This window comes from Pelecanus crispus, chromosome 16, assembly GCF_030463565.1.
Source record: "Pelecanus crispus isolate bPelCri1 chromosome 16, bPelCri1.pri, whole genome shotgun sequence".
NCBI classification, from domain to species: Eukaryota; Metazoa; Chordata; class Aves; order Pelecaniformes; family Pelecanidae; genus Pelecanus; species Pelecanus crispus.
In genome coordinates this window covers 8843229-8858535 of record NC_134658.1, presented here as the reverse complement: position 1 = coordinate 8858535, position 15307 = coordinate 8843229, and the positions used below count along the sequence as shown (strand labels likewise).

At 48.5% G+C, this 15307-nt stretch overlaps 2 protein-coding genes across 3 annotated transcripts; both read left to right on the top strand.

The window, feature by feature from the left end:
* The first annotated feature begins 1688 nt into the window (after nt 1-1688).
* OSCP1 (organic solute carrier partner 1) lies at nt 1689-13806 on the top strand. 2 transcript variants are annotated; one of them, XM_075722002.1, is made up of 11 exons: nt 1689-1800; nt 3498-3527; nt 7156-7310; nt 8558-8725; nt 9356-9436; nt 10008-10111; nt 10475-10603; nt 11140-11209; nt 11908-12047; nt 12729-12792; nt 13690-13806. In XM_075722002.1, exons 1-11 carry the CDS (start codon nt 1689-1691, stop codon nt 13804-13806), a joined length of 1170 nt encoding a protein of 389 aa, XP_075578117.1. The 2 variants fall into 2 exon arrangements, with proteins under 2 accessions (XP_075578117.1, XP_075578118.1); XM_075722003.1 differs by lacking the exon at nt 3498-3527.
* A 521-nt stretch (nt 13807-14327) lies between these two features.
* On the top strand, nt 14328-14699 carry LSM10 (LSM10, U7 small nuclear RNA associated). The gene has a single exon (XM_075722081.1). The coding sequence runs from the start codon at nt 14328-14330 to the stop codon at nt 14697-14699; it is 372 nt and encodes a 123-aa protein (XP_075578196.1).
* The last annotated feature ends 608 nt before the right edge of the window (nt 14700-15307 follow it).

Sequence of the window (15307 nt, the reverse complement as noted above, 5' to 3'; positions counted from 1 at the left end):
CGAGAGGAGCCAGGGAGCTTCACCACCGCCTCGCAGCAGGGAGGGCAGTGATGTCTTTGGATGAGAGCACCTCCGAGCAGCGCCCGTCTCCTGTCGTTACCCGGCGGGCTGGTAGGATTGCGCCGTCAAACAGCGTTGACCCAGGTGCGCAGCAGCATTTGGCAGGGATCTGGGCTGCGGGATGAGGAACGAGGGGAGAGAATGAGGTGCAATGCTGCTCATTTGGAAATGAAGCAGCCCTGACAGTAGCGCAAAGCACCATTCCTTCTCGCAGGAAAACGCGAGTCGATTTGGAGCTCTGCCGCTGTAGAAATTGTGTTAATCATTGCGACTGTAATTTCATAGAATCGTAGAATCGTTTAGGTTGGAAAAGGCCTTTAAGATCATCCAGTCCAACCATTAACCTAACATTACCAAGTCCACCACTAAACCAATTAAGGGTAGAGTAGCAATTTTGTGTTTCCTGGCTTGGTGGCTGGATTATTCATAATGAAAGTAAAAACCAGGAATCACTAAGGTTGGAAAGGCCCTGTAAGATCATCAGCCCAACCATCAACCCAACACCCCCATGCCCACTAAACCATGTCCCCAAGTGCCACCTCTGCCCGTTTTTTGAACCCCTCCAGGGATGGGGACTCCCCCACCTCTCTGGGCAGCCTGTTCCAATGCCTGACCACCCTTTCTGTGAAGAAATTTTTCCTAATATCCAATCTAAACTCCCCCCGGCACAGCTTGAGGCCATTTCCTCTGGTCCTGTCTCTGGTTACTTGGGAGAAGAGCCCGACCCCCGCCTCACTGCACACTCCTGCCCTCCTCTGGCAGTCACCCCTCTGCCATACTGTGTCCAGTTTTGGGCCCCTCGGCACAAGAAGGACATTGGGGTGCTGGAGCGTGTCCAGAGAAGGGCAGCGGAGCTGGGGCAGGGTCTGGAGCACAGGGCTGGTGGGGAGCGGCTGAGGGAGCTGGGGGTGTTCAGCCTGGAGAAGAGGAGGCTGAGGGGAGACCTGATCGCTCTCTGCAACTCCCTGAAAGGAGGGGGTAGCGAGGTGGGTGTTGGGCTCTTCTCCCAAGTAGTTAGCAATAGGACGAGAGGAAATGGGCTCAAGCTGCGCCAGGGGAGGTTTAGGTTGGAAATTAGGAAAAATTTCTTTACGGAAAGGGTGGTCAAGCATTGGACCAGGCTGCCCAGAGAGGTGGGGGAGTCCCCATCCCTGGAGGGGTTCAAAAACCGGGCAGAGGTGGCACTTGGGGACATGGTTCAGTCTGGTCTAGCCTTGATTGGTTTAGTGTGGGCTTGGTAGTGTAGGTCAATGGTTGGACTGGATGATCTTAAAGGGCTTTTCCAACCTCAACGATTCTGTGATTCTGTCCTCGGCCGCGGTGATTTTGTTACGCCAAGAGCTGCCGGACCCTGACCCGCGGGAGGGGGGCGGGCGCCGGAGCTCCCCGGGCCGCCCCGTTTCGGCCCTTCCCTCACGCGCTCCCCACTCCTCCCCTGACCCCGCGATGTCAAACTCCACCCGCGGCGCTCGCGCGAGAGGCCCCGCCCGCCGGTGGGTGTGCGCACGCGCAGGGGCGGGGCTTGCACGCGCGCCCCTCCGTGCCCCGACCGGCCAAGACGGCGCCTCCCGATTGGCTCCTTGGCTGCCCGGCAACGGCGGCGGCGGCGGCGGGGCCCGGCGGTCGCCATGTCGGCCCGGACGCTGCCGTTGCTCTTCCTCAACCTGGGCGGGGAGATGCTCTACATCCTGGACCAGCGCCTCCGCGCCCAGAGCATCCCCGGGGAGAAGGCCCGCAAAGGTGAGCGGCGGGCGGCCGGCGCCCCTCCCGGAGCCGGTCCTGAGCCCTCCCCCCGCCGCGGGGCTCGCTCCGCTGGCCGGGCTCCCCGCGGCCTGCCCGTGCCCTGCGGGGCCTCCCCCCGCCGGGCGGGGTGCGGGGCCGGAGAAGGCGCGGGGAGCCCGGGGCCCGCTCCGGGCCGGCGCCGAGCGGAGCCCGGGAAGCGGCTGGCGGCGCGGGGGCGGCCCCGAGGGGCAGGCGGAGCGGCACCGCCACAGCCGCCGTGCCGGAGCGCGTCCCCGGGCAGGGCTCTGCTCCCGCCCGCCCCGAGGCTGGGGGGTGCTCGGGAAGTCCCAGAGCATCAGAGCGCCGGCCCCGACAGGCGGCTCGGGCAAGGGCTTTCCTCAGCGCGGTTTAACGGCGGTAACCGACTGCCTCTGCCCTCCCTTGTCTTAAATTTGAAGCAAAGCCTGTCGAGCTAATCAGCTCTCACGAAGCTTCTGCGGTGCGAACTGCCCGAAGGCATTATTGCAGCTAATCTGGCACACGCCTGCAGAGAAGGCAGGCATTGAAACGCTTTTCAGTGTTTCTGTGCTTGCTTCAGAGGTTAGAGCTTCGGAAATACGCTCTTGGAATCAGCGTAACTCGGGATTTGAGTCTCTCAATCCAGTCCTGAGCTGTTTCGGAAAGACCAGATTGCTTTGCAGTCGGAAGTGGTTTCCAGGAATAATTTTGTAAAGCCTGCGCAGAAGAAGCACGCACAATTAAGAAGAACTTCAAATAGCGTGCCTCCTGAAACCCTTGTCTGGCTTTTATAAAAATCTGCCAGTCTAGCATATTGTCAAACTTACTGTAAAAGTAGAGCCCTGTGCATTCATATGCGTGCACAAAAAATCCAGCTTACAGCTGAGCACCTCTTTGTTTACCGCTTTTAAAAGCAAAGCAGTTCTAATTTAAAAATTCTTGCAGCTTCCTGTCATGGGATGGGGAATGCGCTTCAGGAAGCTTTAGTATTTTGTAATAAAAAATCAACTCAATACTAACTCAGTAGTGAAGAGGTAGTTGCATTTTTTTTTTCTTCTCCTGCCTGTCCAATAGGAAGAAGTGCAAAACAACAGCAAAGGGTTCACTACAGCAGTGTAATTTTTAATTATTCATGTGTGTCTTCAGAGAATGATCTGACAAAAGTTTGCTACTGTTTATATAGGTCTAAGTTTAGAGCTTAAACTAAACTAGCCGTACTTCGTGGAGTATCTCAGCAGGAGAATTAGATCTGTACTAGTTTATCCACACGTGCATTTTATCTGCCAAAAAATCGGGCATTAATTTTACTGAGGTGTGGTTTCGTCCACACTGAGGTGGTTTTTAATGCTTAAAACTGTTTGCTCGCATATTGTTCACTTGTAAGTGCAAAACCAGCTGCAAACTGTCCAAGCTAAATGCAAAATGTGATAAGATTCAACCAAGGGTAAAGTTTTATCTCCATTGAAGCAACAAGACTTTTTCCAAGGGGAGGGCAAGGTTTCATCTTTTGTGTGCTCATTGACAGTGAAAGATGTCAAGTAGCTGAAGAGTTCCTTCTGGTTAAGTGCTGAATGCTGATGAGAAATACCAAAGTCCATTAGTTAGATTTTTTTTTTTTAGTTTATTTCTTTTATTCTCCTTGAAACTATTGTTCTTACTTCTTGAACTGATGTTTTTGTTTTATATGCTTCGTGTAGATGAATGGACAGATGTGGACAGGAAACGAGGTACTGTAATCTTCTAGCTGCATGCAGTAGACGAACACCACTACATGCACACAAGGCTCATTGTACGTGAACACACTGTATGCTGTTCCTGCAGCCTTCTAGTCATAGTGTCAAAGACGAATAATAATACTCACCTGCTCATTAAAATGCACTTTAACTATAGATCTTAGAAAAAATAGGCAATATCTCAAAGTTGTATGGCTTCAAAAATAAGTTGCTAATTTAACCAAGACTGTAAATAGATCAGAACTTTTTATCATAGCAGTCTTTCTAGCCAAAATGATACTTGTATTTTTCTAGCATTGTATTAATGCAAGCACGTAATTGTGTGAGCATTGTGAAGGTTGTTTTTCTGCTTAAATGCAGGAACATTATGTATACTGCATTTTTCTAAGGTTTTTTTTTTTTCCAATTCATTGCTTAGGGTTTTGACAGGTGAACTCCAGGAAAGATTTAAGGCATTTGCATCCTAGCTGCTTACCCACCTCTGCTAGTGGTCACAAAGGAGCAGGTGCCCACACTTCAGCCAAGCTCATCTTGACTGAAATTATCCCGGAAGGTGGGTTTGAGCTGAGACATCAGGTTTCACAGTGGAGCAGCTGAGGCGCGAGTGTGCGGTTCCTCTGGACTCTGCCTTGAAATGGTAGCCTCCAGCAAAGGGGTGTGGCAAGGAGCGGGATGAGGAAATAAATCTCTTCAACTATCTCAGTTTTTTTGCTAGGTGAACATGAGTAGAACTTTCAGTGTCTTTTTGAGCAGCCCTTTTTTAGAGGGATCACGGTTATGATTCATGTTTTTCAAAATAAGCATCTTTTGTAGGTTTTGAATACTTACTGAAGGTGAATGTTGATATCCTGGAGTTTGCCCCAGGGTTTTTTTGCTACCATTATGTGCTGTTTCCAAGAACACTTTTTTCCAGCACTTAATATCTCGGAAGTCTAAAAGATTCCATACTCCTCTTTTTATAAATGTATAAAAGCCCGCTTTACCATATTTAGATGGTAGCGGCACAGATGCAGATCCCATGTTGACCAACCAGCTTCTCTTGTGAGAGAAAAAAGTTTGCCTATGAACACTGCTCTTGGGGCAATCTCTGAAGAGTTACGTACCGCAGCCAGCCGAGTCTGCTGCTGCTGCTGAAGCCATAACAAGGCAACTTCGCCTGCCTTTGACCTTGTTACAAACTATAAACCTGTGGCAAGTAGAATGTGTGACTGTTTTGGATTCTAACATTCCCTCTGCTGCCTTGAATGTCCTCTGAGAAGCATGAGCATAATCCGGGCGTAAAGACTCCAGTCTCATGTCATGCATCTGAGCCATGTTACATGACAGTGCACTAGGTGTTGGAATGTGTCTGTCACCGGTGACATGGCACGTGTAGGTGAAAACCACCGTAAATCCTCAGCTTCTCTTCTGTCCATCGCATTGTCTCTACTTGGTTTCCCTCTCCCAGCTGATGAAACCCCTCTCTGCTAAATTGCTTTTATGCTATGTTGCTTGGTGTGCTATTTTCCCTGAGCAAATGCTCCTTTCTTTGTTATTTTCCATTGTTAGAATGGTGTAAACATCTCCCTAGGGACTACCTGTGCTCTGAGATCTCTTTGCTGTGTCATTATCAAACATGCCGTGTGAGATTTGCCCTTTACCATGATTTTTTAATGTCTTTCTCAGTTCTTTTTATAGCCAATACAAGAGGTTTTAATTTTGGAAGATAATTTATGTAAGGCTGGGTGTGTGGTTAATGCAGGTCTTCCAATTCCATTGTGAATATCTACCAGCTACACCCAGCGTACTGGGACGTTGTCTGTCTCCTGACAGTTTTGGTTATTAGTGACTCTCCAAAGATGGAGGAGAAGCCTTTGAGCAGACAACATATGCAAGTAACTTAAATATCTTTTTCTTGATAGCACTATAGGGCAAAAGTTCTTATTTTTGTCATAATTGATGACTTGCAAAATGAAATACATACTAATACAATGTATTTTTTTTTCTCCACTGAAAAAAAAGTGAGGATTTTTGCCTCAGACTGCAAGTAGGGATTGTTTATGGACAGTTTGTTTGAAAAGAAGCAAGGAAGAGGAGGGATGTTTTTCCCATTTGTAATTACAAAGTGTATTTGTAATGCATGCTGCTCAGAAACTGAGCTGAGACCTGTCTCTATGGTTTTGGTACTTAAAACAGGAACTAGTGAGCTCCATCAGGTACGGCGCAATGGATGCCAAAATGTGTGTGGCACCAGTGTAGGAGAAAACCTGTGAGCATCAGGTTTAAGCAGGGAGAGGGGATCTCATCAGAAGGCACCTGCCCTCAGGAAAACAGCTATCTGCAGCCAGGTTCTGAGCGCCTACAGCGTACCTAGCAGTGTTCCCCAGGGAATTAATCATCCAAGAAAAGATGAAGTGACCGGGACGTTAACTTTCTTTTGGCTGTTTGTGTAGCTTCAGTACCACAGTTGTGAAAAGCCAGGTGTCTGACCCACTAGTGAATAATTATAGTAGTACTTCAAATAGCTGTTCACTATCACTATGTATATGTTCACTTTTTCTTTTTTTAATTACTTCCGCTGAGTTTTTTCTAATCCATAAGAATCAGCTGGGACTATGAACTTCAGTAACAGTCATCTGCTTAGGAAAATTCATGCTTGTACAGTAATCTATGAATTTAAATTTTTATTTAACTTTTTTTGATAGAGAAATAAATGCTTATTTATGATAACTCTGTAGAATGTATCAGGTGTATGATAAAAGTATTGGATCCAGCACAAAAGCTAAGATATTGCACCTGCTTGAATCACTGCAAAATGTGTTCTATCATCTTTGCATTAAAAGCTTGATAACCAGAGCATAACCCTTATACTCAGCACTCCTGATCTCTACATAGTCTTGAGTAAGTCGCATAACAATTCCACGGCTGAATTTACACATAAAAAATGAAGCCTGTGTAAGGGAGTTTAGAGTTCTGTGCTTTTGAGCTGCTCTAGTATCCACAGATGTTGCTGTGTAAGAGCACTGGATGGCCTGACAGAGATCGCAGTGTTATAAATGCTTCCTTAAATACCTGTCAGGTGTTAATCTGTTCAACACAAATACTTCAAGGAGCCTTGAATCATTCAGGAGCTTCTGTTTAGAAGGAAAAATAGATAGCGTCAGAGGCTAAAGAGAGAGTCAGCTAGCTATAGTTTGCAAAAATCTAGAGCGATGCACAACAGTCGTCTTGGGAAGCAGAACTGTAGCTTTTATAGATAATACATGCCAGAGTAGCCTATAAGAACCAAATATTTAAAAAGGGGAAAATGCTAACCCTTGCTGTAAAAACAAGGCAACAAAACCAGTCTTATTCCTACTGGAAAACCGGGTTTGTTGTCTGCAGCTTCAGTAGCATTTTTGCCCCTGGGGACAGTCAGCAGGAATCGTGCTGCTCACTTAGACCAATGTGGGATAGAGAAAAACGTTGATATTAAGAAGTGATGTTCCTCCTCCTTTTTTCTTCGGTGGCTATGCACCTAGTTCTCACAGGTACGCGTCCATGTCAATCCTCGCAGCTGTCAGTGTCCAGGTTCTCAGTGTGGAATGAATCAGGTGAATGTGCTGTTTCTGAAGCAAAAAACAGAGACTCTTTGTCTTTGCAGTTATGAATGACATCGTCACAACCATGTTCAATAAAAAATTTATGGAAGAGCTGTTTAAACCACAGGAACTCTATTCCAAGAAAGCTCTGCGAACAGTGTACGACCGGCTAGCTCATGCGTCAATCATGAGACTGAACCAGGCAAGCATGGACAAGGTAAAAAAGACCCCCTGCCCGTGCTGTACTTCCGTGCTACTGTTCACAAGTTTCTGGTTGCGATAGTTAGTACATGGCTTTACGTCACTGTAATTTTGAAGCATTTTGTAACAGCCCTCTTTCCATTTGCTTTCTTTGTAAAACTGGTTCTCAGCTAAGGAAGCTTTGGGGAGATCCATGGTAGTATCAGATACTTCAGAACTAAGTATTTCGGCTTTAATATGTAAATGTTTGATTTTGAGAGGTTCAGTAAGCATTCTTTATTTGATTTTTTTTTAATATATATTAAAAATATATATGTATGTGAGCATATATAAATACATATATTTCTATATTGACACTCACTGTTTTGCAGTTGCAGGTGTTAGATTTTTGCCTGCAAACAGTATATCCAGCAGACAATTTTGAAAAAAATTGTAGGAACTGGATTACCTGTGAGACCTTGTCATGGTTTAGCCCCAGCCAGCAACTAAGCACCACGCAGCTGCTCGCTCACTCCCCCTGCCCCGGTAGGATGGGGGAGAGAATTGGAGGAGTAAGAGTGAGAAACACTCCTGGGTTGAGATAAGAACAGTTTAATAATTGAAATAAAGTAAAATAGTAATGATAATAGTAACAATATAATAATATACAAAGCAAGTGATGCATAATGCAATTGCTCGCCACCCGCCGACCGATGCCCAGCCAGTTCCCGAGCAGCGATCGCTGCTCCCCGGCCAACCCCCCCAGTTTCCATACTGCCCATGACGCCGTATGGTATGGAATGGCCCTTGGGGCAGTTGGGATCAACTCTTCTGGCTGTGCCCCCTCCCAGTTTCTTGTGCCCCTGGCAGAGCATGGGAAGCTGAAAAGTCCTTGACTAGTGTAAGCAGTACTCAGCAACAACTAAACCATCAGCGTGTTATCAACATTCTTCTCCTACTAAATCCAAACCACAGCACTGTGCCTGCTACTAGGAAGAAAGTTAACTCTATCCCAGCCAAAACCGGGACAGACCTCTACCCGGGTGTCAGTGGTGTTGAAATTGGCAGTAGTTTTAAAGGCAGTTGGAGATACCAGCAGGAGGGCTGGCAGTATGATCGCAGAGGTCTTATTTTCTTAGGAAACAAAGCTAAAATGGCGGTTCTTATCATAGGAGGGTGCTAGCCTCAGTGTCTCAATCCCTTTCTACATCAACGTGAAGTTACCTAAGCAGTGTCACTCCCTGTGTTGTGACAGAACCAAAATTTCCCCATGTTACTTTGCAGCTGTATGACCTTATGACTATGGCTTTCAAATACCAAGTGCTGCTGTGCCCTCGGCCCAAAGACATTCTGCTGGTCACATTCAATCACCTGGACGCGATCAAGGATTTCGTACGTGATTCTCCTGGCATTCTGAACCAGGTGGACGAAACTTTCCGACAGCTCATTGAAGTAAGAATACTTGGAAAAGTGGTGGGATGCACTGTTGTTTGAGATTTTATTTTTTTTTTCCTCTTTCAAGCTAATCTTAGAGACTAAATACTGTATCAGTAAGTGCCATATCAAGTGTGGGGGTTGATATGTTCTTAACCTTGGAGAACCACCCAAATAACCTTTCCTTCTTTTTAACCCGAGGGAAACAAACGGGCCTCCTGGTTAGCAGCTTCGGCTCATGTAACTGCTGTAATTCTTTGGACAAAGAATATGAGTGTCCCAGTGAAAGGGAACTGGTTTCATAAAATGTTAAAGCTCTGGGAAGTCATGAAATGTTTCCAAAGGGCTTCTGGAGAGGGAGATGTCTACGAGTCAAGTGTTATTTTTCTACTGGCCCAGTTTAAATATATACATTGCTTATTCAGCCTGATCAAAGTCTCCACTGACTTCAGCAGAAATTAAACCAGACTCTTAGTCACAGATAATAATTACTGATAATGACCAGCAGCCCCGCTTTATCATTTCTGCTTCCCCTGCCACACACGTACCATTTTTGGCTAGCAGTATTCTGATATACTTGTTTCCACCTTTACCTGGGTTGGACACGACACACTTGCAAAGCCTTACATGATGGTTTTTCTTTTCCAGACGTACAGCTGCCTCTCTGCTGGTGAATTTCAGCTCATCAGGCAAACCCTCCTCATTTTTTTTCAGGACATGCACATAAGGGTAAGAGCCCAATATAACTAGACAGTAAGAACAGAAGGGAGGTTGTGGCTACTATATGAAGGTATCTTGTCATAATTACACTGTAATTTTGGGTTTGTTACTTATGCTTTTCAGTCATCTTGATGTGCTTGCTATTTCGATCTTCAAAATTTTACAAATTGAGTAAATTTACTACAATAATACTCAATTCGAAAATGTTATGGAAAAAAGAATATCTACTGGTATGGATTTGCCTGTTGATAAATATGGTTTTCCTTTTAGTAGAAACTTGATATGAAACTGAGAACCTGAGCTTGAAGTCATGGGGCTTGATACTCTCTAAATAAATCGATCATACTCAAGTGCATAAACAGTACACTTTTTTCCCCCCATTGTTACATCAGTGTGCCCATCCTCTGAACCACAGTTTGACATTACTGGCTTTGGCCTGTATCATAGTCTCTATATATACCTCAAAATCTTTAGGAAACCAACCCCAGTCTAGGCAGGAAGGCTGCAAGGTCAGACTTCAAAGAATTCGGATCAGAAGATACGTAACTGATTTTCTAGACAGTGGAATATTCTTTTGCAGGTCTCTATCTTTCTGAAGGATAAAGTGCAAAACTCTAATGGTCGCTTTGTGCTGCCAATATCAGGCCCTGTTCCTTGGGGTACAGAAGTTCCAGGACTCATCAGGTGAATTCTGAACCACTGCTTATACTGTTTGCAGTGCCTTGCATGTATGGCTGCTCACGGAGGAACAGTCAGTCCCAGAGGTCTAATAGGAAACGAGCTTAGACTGTCGTTTGTGTTGCATGGATAGCTGAACCTCCAGTAAGTACTGTTTAAAGGGCAGGATTTGGGACTAAGTCACCCAGCAATGAAATACTAAGCTGTTTCTGCATTCTCTATTCTAGTAAATTAGCTATTAGTCATTTATCCATTTACCAATGTACAGAATAGGTTTTATTCCCATTTCTCTTGTACAGTAAGCAGAGGAAGTACTGAAAATCAGTAATAAAACTGCTAAATATGTTTCAATAATGACTTGTTTTTAAGGATGTTTAATCGCCATGGAGATGAAGTTAAAAGAACCGAGTTCACCACTGGTGGAAATTATGTTACGCCACAAAGGGAAGGATCTTTTGATCTTTATGGAGACAGAGTCCTCAAACTTGGAACAAATATGTAAGTCATTTTCGTCCTACATAGAAACATGAAGTAAATGTTGAACGTTATGTGTTTTTTTTAGAAGCACATCTTCAGCCTTGTGTATTTATTTTTGCCTCTTCCACTATTATCAGCTTGACTTCTTTACAAAGTGATGGCCTGAAACAGCACGCGTGTGGATAGCTGTGTATAAAGAGCTGTTGAAAAGAGCAAAAGTCTGGTTTATGTGTACAGTAGAGCTGAGTAAAGAGTGTTCCCATCTGGTACTGCATGTTCTGTGAAATGTAATTTACTTTCTTTTCTCCGTGTTTGTCTTATGTAATTTTTCCATTTGCAGAATAAGAGAAAGCATTTTCTTACTTCTTTCTCACAGCTTTGTCGCTCGTATATTGAATGCCTCAATGCTCCATTGAAATGAACTGTAACTTCTCACTTCAGTTATTTTAGGACATTTTTCTGAAGACTGTAAATGATATTTAGATCCTATGCTGCTCCCTCCAGTTCCTGTATCACATACAAGTAACGGGTTGCTCTTCCTCATGTGTCCTCTCTAGGTACAGTGTTAGTCGGCCAGTAGAGACACACATGTCAGGAGCATCCAAAAACTTGGCATCCCATGCAAAGGTCAGTGTCGTTCTGTTCCTGTCACTGGTTCACTGGTTAACTAGCCTGTGTCAGTGAGTCCCGCAGCCGGTCACACGTGGTGGGAGCGTTTCCTTTGAGCAGTTTCACCACGTCCAGCAGATTGTACGTTCTGCTTCCCTTGGCTTTTAATAGATGGGGACACTGAATGAAACACCCACATCCGTCATCTCCGCATCATTTACTAGACAGTTGCACTATCTTCCCCTTTGTTCGTCCCCTTTCTCAGGGAAACAATAACCATCATCTTAGTCTATGCTTACAGGCTAAATTCAGGGGAACCTGTTTAGTTCTTCCCAGAGCCCCACCCAATCCTCCATGGCCCCTTTTCAGCTAGGGGAAGGGCACGTTTTCCTAAAGAATCTTACACATGGGCTTATGCAATGGTGTACTTACTTCCATTTTAATCTCTTCAGGAAACAGCAAGCTGGTTTTACAGATTTCTCAGCTGTTCAGTTTAGCTGGAAAATTATCTTGTCCCGGGTCTATAAATTCAAGCAACCATTTCAAATATATAGCTGATAATTACTAGTTATCTGCACAATCTGTACCATTAACAACGCAGAAATGTATTTATATCACTTTGAAGAACATTTATGTAATACCAGAAAACACAAAAATTATTACAGTCCTCGTCTCCCTGGTAACCTGACCAATGAACCCACTGCTGTTTTCTGCAGGAGAATATAGCCCCTAACCCTCTTGCTAAAGAAGAACTGAACTTTTTGGCCAGGCTGCTGGGAGGTCTGGAGATCAAGAAACCTGGTGACAGTGAGACCGGATTCCGGCTGAATTTGTTCACCACTGACGAAGAGGAGGAGTATGCTCAAGTCCTTCTTGGTGTGGGGTTTGGGACCTAGTGCCAGGTGGACAGCCTGGAGACGGAAGCTGGCCCTTAACAGCTTTAGGGACAGAATAGCAGGGTTTTAGCATTTTTGTATTCTGGTCCAGATGGTCCCTGCAGGAACAAAAGAGGAGCAGTTTCCCTGGCTTGACCTTTTTATTAAGGCTGTCAGCAAGGAGAGCCATTTCCCTTACTGGTGTCTCCCATGATGCTCGGCCGTGCGTTCCCTCCAGGTGACGCTGATCCGTGCTTAGCTCTGTCCCGCAGAACAGAGACATCCCTTCAGCCCTTTCAGCTCTCCTCTCCCCCAAATACATGTACATATTTCGGAGATAAGAATAGCCTGATGGGCTTGAACACCATAGCCCCCTTCCGGCAGGGAGCATAAGGGTAATGAGACTTTTTGATTATGTGATTTCTGCAGAATGTTTTTACCTTTTAATCTCAACTAGAGGGATATTCCTGCTGTTCTACATTTTACATAAAAAAAAATCTAAGGGAAAAGTCTCCAAACTGGGGTCAATACGTTAATTTGCCTAGTAGGAACAGGGATGTTGTCCAAACTTCATGCTTACAAGAGCCTCATGAAATCTGATTTTTATAATTTACTTGTATGTTTTCATGCAATTAAGCACTCTTTTCATGTTTTTAATCAAGACATGCTGCATTGACTAGACCAGAGGAGTTGTCTTACAAGGTTATCAACATAGAAGCCACGCAGGTACGTACAGCGCGCTTCAGATCTTTGATTCTCATCATTCCTGCCTTGCTAAGAACAGAGTTTCACCCACAGTAGTAACTTAAATACATATTTCCCCCCCCACCCCCTTTCAGTTAAGCTCATATATAAGTAATGGCAGTATTTGCTGCCGAGCCTGTGGATTTGGTGACTGTTTAATAAGAGAACTTGAAACCTGAGACTTGGCAGTGCCAGGTTAATGATTGGACTTGATGATCTTAAAGGTCTTTTCCAACGTAAATGAATCTGTGATTCTGAGATTTGGAAACATGAGAGGAAATTTTTAGCTGCATAGGATGGAGAACGGTTCCTGGATCACCCGCCTGCTTGTGGCGACAGGCCGATGCCTGCAGCCCCTGCTTTACAGGGGCATCAGCTCCCAGTACGTCCCAGTGCCCCCCAGTACAGCCCAGTATGTCCCAGTGCCCCCTAGTACAGCCCAGTACATCCCAGTGCCCCCCAGCACCCCCAGTATGTCCCAGTACAGCTCACTGCCCCCCAGTACAGCCCAGTACGTCCCAGCACTGCCAGTATGTCCCTGTACATCCCAGTGCCCCCCAGCACCCCCAGTACATCCCAGTGGCCCCTAGTACAGCCCAGTATGTCCCAGTGCCCCCTAGCACCCCCAGTACATCCCCGTGCCCCCTAGTACAGCCCAGTACGTCCCAGTGCCCCCCAGCACCCCCAGTACGTCCCAGTACAGCTCAGTGCCCCCCAGTACAGCCCAGTACGTCCCAGCACCGCCCGTATGTCCCTGTACATCCCAGTGCCCCCTAGTACAGCCCAGTACGTCCCAGTGCCCCCCAGTACAGCCCAGTGCCCCCGGCGCAGGCCCCCGTCCGCAGGCGGGCGGGCTGAGCGCCGTGTCTCTCCCCGCAGGAGCCGGGGCGGCGGGCGGAGCTCTCCCGCATCCTGGGGGAGCTGGAGGTGGCGGAGCCGCGGCCGGCGAGCGGCGGGAAGGGCGAGGACCTGTTGGCGCTGATGGACGGGCTCTGAGCGACATTAAAGGCCTGCGCCCAGCCCGGCTGCCGGCGGCTGCGGGGGGCGGGGCCGGGGGCGGGGCGCAGTGCGCAGGCGCGGCCGCCCCTTCCTGCGGGCGCGTGTGCAAGGGGCGGGGCGGCGCGCGGGCGCGTGTGCAAGGGGCGGCGCGGCGGCAGCGTGTGAGTGTGCAAGGGGAGGAGGCAGCGAGCGCGGGGGCGCGCGGGTGAGCGCGCAAGGGCGGGAGGACGGTTTGTGCGTGCGTGGGGGGGGGGCGCGGGGAGAGCAGGAGAGACCGGTGGGAGGGGGGCGGTGTGCAAGCGGGCGTGCAAGGGGAGCCGGCAGCGAGGACTGCAGCGTGCAAGGGGGGTGCGTGGAGAACGTGGGTGGCTTGGGAGAGGGGCGGCGTGCAGGCGGGCGTGCAAGGGGCGCTGTGTACGCGTACGAGCGTGCAAGGCAAGGAGGGTGGGTTTGCCCGGCGGCGGGCGCCCAGCCGGGGCGCAGCACGGCATCTCCCTCTTGCCCGCCGCAGCCGCGCGATGGAGGTCAGCCACTCCGTCAAGGAGCGCACCATCGCCGAGAACAGCCTGGTCATCCTGCTGCAGGGCCTGCGCGGCCACGTCACCACCGTGGACCTCCGCGACGAGAGCACGGCCACGGGGCGCGTCACCAACGTCGACGCCTTCATGAACGTGCGGCTGGCCGAGGTGACCTTCACGGACAGGCAGGGCGCGGTGTCCCGCCTGGACGAGCTCTTTGTGACCGGCAGGAACGTCCGCTATGTCCACATCCCTGACGAGGTGGACATCCGGGCCACCATCGAGCGGCAGCTGGAGGCCATCCACAGGGTCCGCTACTTCGGGGGCCGTGACAAGGGCAGGAAGGAGTTCCCTCGTGCCAGGCACAAGTGAGCCCGCCTGGAGCCGGGCCAGGATGGACTTGCCCCTTCAACCAGACTGCTAGCCGCCTCTGCACCTCGCCCTGGACATCCCGCCCAGGGACTCAGGGCCCTGCTGCTCCCCTGGCCAGTGCCACCGGGGAGCAGGGTTGTGTTTTTTAGTGAATAACCCCACTTAAAAGGGTCTGTGATCTCTCAGCTCGTTTCCTGTTCCATTGGCAGCTGCTTGCATCCCTCCTCTGATGGCCAAGCAAGGCCCTGTTGGCCAAAGCCGCAGCCTGGCATTGCTTGGCTGCAGCCATGCCCCTGCCCGCAGCTTTGCCTTCCCCTGCTCCCAGAGTCCAGGGCCCTGCTGCGGCCGGCGTCGCTGCCGTGGGAGCCGGAGACGCTGGTCCTCAGCTGGGGAGGGGCTGGTCATGGTCTGTTCTCTCAGCTTCCTGCTAGACAGCTGCAGTTCTGGAAGCATTTAACGGGAAGAGGGCGAGACGAACGTCCATCCAGAGCAGAGTGGGGTGCGGAGGGGATGGGGCAGCACCGTCTGCCTGGAAAAGCACAAAGGCGCTTCCCCCGGAGCGCGGGGCATGCTGCTGCTGCTGCCGGCTCCACCGCTTAACCGCTCCT